At 36.0% G+C, this 7,068-nt stretch overlaps 1 protein-coding gene across 1 annotated transcript in view; it reads right to left on the bottom strand.

The window, feature by feature from the left end:
* lars2 (leucyl-tRNA synthetase 2, mitochondrial) overlaps window positions 1–7,068 on the bottom strand; it is an 83,832-nt gene that overhangs the window by 53,335 nt on the left and 23,429 nt on the right. Inside the window, exons 4-5 of the mRNA XM_016544139.1 lie at window positions 2,836–2,927; window positions 2,672–2,732 (exon numbers count right to left, since the gene is read on the bottom strand). Coding sequence (XP_016399625.1) covers window positions 2,672–2,732; window positions 2,836–2,927 — 153 coding nt within the window. The remainder of the gene's footprint in view (window positions 1–2,671; window positions 2,733–2,835; window positions 2,928–7,068) is intronic.

Below are 7,068 nucleotides of genomic sequence, written 5' to 3'. Positions count from 1 at the left end.
TTTTCAATTCATGTAAGCTATAGCTTCTGACCTTTAAATCAAAACATACTCATTATTTTATGGCATCAATTACTGCTTTATTTAATCAGAAACGCAGTCTAAATGTTATTTATGTATTTTACTTTAATTTTATTAGAAGTAGGACAACAGCGCCCCCTACGGAATTAACTCTTTACCGAACGGGCATTAGAACCCGGGGGAGACTGCCGCTGTTGCCGCTGCACGTGCTACTGTTTTACTCTATCATACACTGAACGCTCATTCTGTGCGTGCATTCTCAGTTTAAATCTAATCTCTCAGTGAATCTAATCCACCATTCAGGCAAAACTTTGCTTCAAGAATGAGCCACAATGCTGACATGATCTAATCGCACTGTTGACGTGATCTAATCGCTAGCACACCCTTGAGTTAATGGAGTTAATGTATTCCTCTTATCGGCGAGACATATCGGCATAATTTTTCATATCGGGGCGATTACATTTAATACATTTAAAGCCATTATCGGCCGTTTCCGATATTGGTCCGATAATATCGTGCATCCCTACTTTTATTCAGCACCGATGCATTAAATTGATATAAAGTGTCAGTAAAGACATTTATAATGTTAAAAATGTTACCAAATTTCTATTTCAAATAAATGCTGTTTCTAGTCACCAAATAATCCTAAAAAATTAAAAATGGTTTCCACAAAAATAAGAAGCAGCAAATTCAGAATGATTTTTGAAGGATCATGTGACACTGAAGACTGGAGTAATGATTCTGAAAATTCAGCTTTGATCAATAAATTACATTTTACTATACATTCACAAAGAAAACAGTTATTTTAAATTGCAGTAATATTTCACAATATTTATGCTTTACTGTATCTTTGATCAAACAAGTGCAGCCTTAAGCCTGGCTCACACTATAGGATTTTTAGCCCGATTTAGCCCCGATTTCCCTCTCCCGAGAATCGGAGCAAAAATCTTGTCGAGCCCCTCGAAGAAGAAGAGCATTCAGTTTTACTGTTATGCCGTTTGTATTATAGTCTGTGACTTATCTTTTATAATGCCCGGAATGTGCAGCATCTGGGTCTTACCTGTTTAAAGACACTAATGACCGGGTGTGGAGCATTTGGAGGATTTGATACTCCAACATTAAAAGCGAGATCATTCCACACAGTTCCGAACCACTGGCATGACTGTAGGAATTCCCGGAAAACTCAATTGTAACTGATTGCAACTTATAGTGGAGGAACATTAGCTAACAAAAATATGTTCTAATAACGTTTTGCTAACATTTCCATTAAGTTATGCAAATGTTGTTTCTTAATGTTCTCTTAAGCCTGGCTCACACTACAGGATTTTTAGCCCGATTTAGCCCCGATTTCCCCCTCCCGAGAATCGGAGCAAAAATCATGTCGGCGCGGATTATCTGGTAATGTGAGGCGTTCACCGATCGAATCTTGCACCTCCAGATCTGCTCGCACACAAATCGGGGCCGCCCCGATCATATCAAACATGTTTGATATTTAGGATTTAAATCGGGATGATGACGGCTATATGATTACGTCAGTACTTTCACAATAGCCAATGCGCGACCGCAAAACAGCTGCTGTACGGCCCCCGTTAGATTGTGGAGACGGAGGAAACTGCTTCTTGACGTTTTATAGTAACACGACTGTTTGTATAATGTGTTGAAAACGTATCACAACCGTAAGTAGAAAGAGAAGCGCTGGAGTGAAATCACCTCAGTTTTGAATGTACCGGGTGAGTGTAGAAAGCAGCTAGCACACTAGCTAACATTTGTAAACATCACTGAAATATCAATGACCGCTGGGGTGAAATCGCCTCAGTTTTGAACGTACCGGGTGAGTGCAGAAAGCTGCTAGCATGCTAGCTAACAATACATCACTGAAATATCAATGACGATCTGCTGCGTGAGATCACGTGAGGCGCTCCCTCTGGCATGATAATCTTAATAATATCTTGTAGTGTGTGTGATGCGCCACGATGTTAAAATCTTGTAGTGTGTGCATGTTTAAGATTTGAGGGAAGATAATCTGCAAAGATTCTCCTTATGTGTGTGCTGCAACCAGATTTCATAATCGGTTAGCGTTTTAAAACTCCTGTAGTGTGAGCCCGGCTTAAGTGAGCAGAAAGGCTTCTTTCCAAAAAAAATCTTACCAACCCCAAACCTTTTTTTTTTCTACTTTTGAACAGTAGTTTATATTTCAATACTTAAAAGAAAAAAAGTAAAAATCCAGCATGATTTTTTTAGTTTAGCAATCCTCTCCACATTGCATTATGGTCAATATAGTGTCAGTGAGTGTACATGGGTTGTAAATCAGAGTGCACTATTGGCATAAAGGAGTGGAAATGTCCAAAATTTCCATTACTTTTTCATATTTTCCATTACCTTAGGAAACGGATTTAAAACAATGGTTTAAATAAATGTGTGACCTTATTATCTTTATTCTGTTGTAACTATTTTAAGAAAGCAATAATCACAGCTGTGCTGTACCGTCTGCTGCAATGCACTTTGATGCAGAAACTCTTTAACTCAAACAGTGTGTCTCTGAGGAAAAACCTCTGGCACCAAGTCTGAGATAAGAAAGTATACTGATGCAATGATGCAAGACACCGAAGTTAAGATCAGGTCCCCCATCTGTTGAATGCAGGCTCTCACTCACCCGATCCCAATTAAAGCAGAGCCCCAGACTGTCCAGCTGCTTCCGCATGGACTCAATATTACTGTAAGACACAGAGAGAGGCGTGCGGGATAATTAGATTGGATCGTTATGTGTGTGTAGTTGTGAGTGTTTGGATAAGCATCGAGCGTCCCTCGGCTCCGCACCTTTTGGTCCAGTCCTCTGGGTCCAGGCCTCGTTCGATGGCGGCATTCTCAGCCGGCAGACCAAACGCATCCCAGCCCATCGGGTTCAACACCTGCAAGACAAACAACATCGAGCTGTTAGTAACGTCAAACCCCAAGGGTCTTCTTTCCTAATCTGCCACAACCGACAATGTGAATCCAGCTTATAGGAATAGTTCACCCAAAATGAAAACTTGCTGAAAATGTGCTTTACTCACTCTCAGGTCATCCTGATTCGAGGAAGCGTTATTATGGATGTATAAGCAATGATTTGAAGTTATAAACGTCTTCACGATGGATTTGTTTCTTACAAACGTGCAGCTTTTGTCTTCTCCAGATGTTAACTGATGGACTGGAGTGGTGTGGATTACTTGTGGATTATTGTGATGTTTTTATCAGCTGTTTGGACTCTTATTCTGACGGCACCCATTCACTGCAGAGTGAGCAAGTGATGCAATGCTACATTTCTCCAAATCTGATGAAGAAACAAACTCATCTACCTGTCGTGTGGCCTGAGGGTGAGTATAAATATTCAGCAAATTTTCATATTTGGTTGAACTTTTCCTTTAATGTGATGCTTATTTGTCAGCCATACATAAATAAACGATTCTTATTCTCTGTTTCTTATGTATGGCTGACTGTTTATGTTAAAACTGTAATCCAAATGGACGTACATCTTATATGCAATTAAAATACATAAATCTTGATCAAACTAAGTGCATGATCAAATCCTCATTTCTCAATAATCAATAGCTATGTTTTCATCCAAAGCTGCAAATTTAACTTGGAATATCACATAAAACATTTGCGAATAAAGCACCGTTTCCGTCGTAGGAGAAGCCACTGAATATAATAATTTCCTAGCAACACCCTAGCAACCACTCAGAAAATCTTAACCACCTAGCAACACCCTAACAACCACCCACAACCCTTTAGCAACCACTTAGAACACCTTAGTAACTGCTTAGCATCAGTCTAGCAAACCACTACTCTCTCTTCAAACGGTCCCAGTGTTCACAGTTCATAAGGCCTAAATAACCTAAAAGGTTTTTCAACTTTCTGCCAAGTTATGATGAACTTCCCTGTTCCAGCGTGGATTACAGCCTCTAAACCAGGGAGAGTTACAACATATGTGACATACTACAGCTCAGAGAGATGTGCACTCAGATGTGACTAATGAAACGCACGCAGTCGTCATAAAGACTGTAGTGTTTAATGGAGAATTCAAATGGAGAGCATGAACTCTCTGAAAGCATCGTCTATATTTCAGACTAATGTGGAGTCGTGTCGACGTGCCCTCATCAGCACAGATGATCACACAGATATAATAACATCTCTATCTGGCTTTTTCTTTCTCTCTCTCTTTCTCTCTCTCTCTTTCTTTCTCCTTTACTGAGCATCTGTTTATGCTAGGGGAGAGAGGAAAAACAGCAAATCAGAGATAAATACACAGATTAAAGAAAGATTAAATGTATAGTTCAGTAAAAAAAAAAAAACATACAACGTGTGCACTATATTCCAAGTCTTCTGAAGTCACATAAAAGCTCTGTGTGAGAAATCAACTGAAATGTTGCAGGCATGTGATCAGCTAAAGACCAAAAAGAGGAAAAAACTTAGTTTTTCCCATTCAGCATGACTAATGATAATTATTAATATTATTTTCATAATTATATTAAATGTATTATTTTTTATTATAATTTGAATTAGAAAAACTAATTAAATTAAATAATAATAATTAAAGAAATCAACAAAAGAATATATTAGTATTGTACTATAAAATTAAACAATAATATTATTATCATTATTAAAATATAATTTACATTATAATAATTAAACAAATCGATAAAATGTATTACTTTCTCTGAGAAATAAATAACAACCATAATGATAATATTTATTTATTTATCATTTAAATTATAATAATTAATGAAATCAACAAAGGAATATATTACTATTGTGCTGTAAAATAAAAAAGTAATAATAATAAAAGAAAACATGGAAATCTGTAACATGGAAAAAACTCATCCCTGAAGCTGTTTTTCACTAATAATCTTCCTCTCAAATGATTTTTAATGAATATTGAAAAAGCTGCACTGTAAAAAAAAATTCCGTAAAATTTACGGAAAAAAAACGGCAGCTGTGGTTGCCGGAATTTTACTGTAAAAAATACGGTAGCAACGTTTTAGGTTTTACGGTTTTAACTTAAATTTACAGTTAAATACTGTAATTTCATTAACTGATATAATGTTAATATACCAACCTATTGAAGTACTGAAATCTGTTTTGTACCTTTGTAATACACTGATAACCACCAAATGCAGGTGGTGATGAGAAAGTCACATGATGAACCAAAGCCCATCACAAGCAGCTTTTAAATAATAACATATATAGAATGTGCACAGTGTCATTCACACAAACACCAAACACCATCATGGTAACACACATGAAACTGAAATAATGCAATAAACATTCATTTAACAACATTAGGTGTACACACAACCCTAATATACAAAACTGATAAGAAAAAACTAAGAAGAAACATAGTTATTTCAACAAAAAAAAACATCAAATTTGAAATGCAATTCAGGGAATTCTGGGAATGTCAATTTGCGGTTATTCACTGTAAATTATACGTTTTTTTTCACTTCCAAAAACGGTATACTACCGTAAAATTTATGTCCAATACATGTAATGCCCAATACAGTTTTTCACCGTATATAGTAGGGGAATTTACCGTTAACCATTTAACAGGTTTTTACTGTAGCATTTTTACAGTCTTTTACCGTTAAATTCACGGTCATTTTTTACAGTGTGCGTGAAAATTCTTCAGAAATTCTCTGTTTGTCTTTGAAACGTCACACGAGTGAGCAAACAATGACAGAACAGTGGATGTGTGCTTTCTTTAAGTGAGCAGCAGAGACGTGTGAAGAGGAGGAGATGCTGTATCCTTGGTAACCGGCTGCATCTCATCTGTTAATAACCCAGAACAAGCAGCTCAGTGTCACACGACCACACAAACTCTTATATACAACACTCACTATAAATAAGCTACTCACATTTTAACACACGAGGACTGTCTTCTGTTCCGAGGAAGGTTTTCATCACACTGCCAAACTAGTTTTGCAGTCACTGTTAAGATGTTGTTAGTGCTATAGTCGATAAAACAAGCATCACTCTTACTACTGCTCACACTTATGGTTAGTGATTCCCAAGACTATCCCAAGATCTATCGGTTGATTCATTATTTGATAGAAGTACACCAAGAGTGAAAAAGCATTATGGTCTGAATCGGGAGAGAAATCTGCACCATTTACAAGCCAAAACAGCTTTAAACAAATATGTGGGTGGATTTTGATGTGACAACAGGGGATGTACTTTTTCACTGGATGAAGCGTTATTATGGATTATGGATTTTGGCCAGAAACAACTGTTCGAAGGTAAATAAGTCTTAATGATGGATTTCTTTTAAACCCACAGCTTTTAGCTTCACAAGACACTAACTGATGAACTGGAGTGGTGTGGATTATTGTGATGTTTTTATCAGCTGTTTGGACTCTCATTCTGACGGCACCCATTCACTGCAGAGGAGCAAGTGATGCAATGCTACATTTCTCCAAATCTGATGAAGAAACAAACTCATCTGCATCCTGGATAGAGTAAATGAGTGGGTAAATGTTCAGCAAACTTTCATTTTTGGGTGAACTATTCCTATAAGAACAAGGTGGCTAGAAACATAACAGTATAAACATTTTTAAAAGTATAACAAGCACTAATTCTTAAAAAAGAAAGCAACAATCTCGGTGAGAATGAGTGGTTCCTTTTAGTGAATCAGGAATATTTATGAATCAGTTGGAGCAGTTATTGAATTAATTACCAGAAAATAAGTTATTACCTTCATCATACCAGACTGCAAATAAATAAATAAATAAATAAAAAACAGTAAATTATGGCTAATTATTGTAAAATGTCTGAAAATGTTTAAATTGTATTTCTTATTTACAAATATTCACAGAAGTATAGGGCTGTCAAATTGATTTTCTGATATATATAATATTTCTGATATATACTGATTCTGAATATTTCAAACTATTTCAATTATAATAATAATAATAATTTATTAATAATTCATTCATTCATTTAAAAAATGTGTTAGTTATATGTGTATAAATAATTTGTTAGTTGATATGAACATGCATGTATGCATTGATATTTCAC

The sequence above is a fragment of the Sinocyclocheilus rhinocerous genome, unplaced genomic scaffold (assembly GCF_001515625.1).
Source record: "Sinocyclocheilus rhinocerous isolate Xijiao unplaced genomic scaffold, SAMN03320098_v1.1 scaffold369, whole genome shotgun sequence".
Taxonomy (NCBI): Eukaryota; Metazoa; Chordata; class Actinopteri; order Cypriniformes; family Cyprinidae; genus Sinocyclocheilus; species Sinocyclocheilus rhinocerous.
The sequence above is the reverse complement of the archived record's forward strand: the minus strand, read 5'-3'. Positions and strand labels throughout refer to the sequence as shown.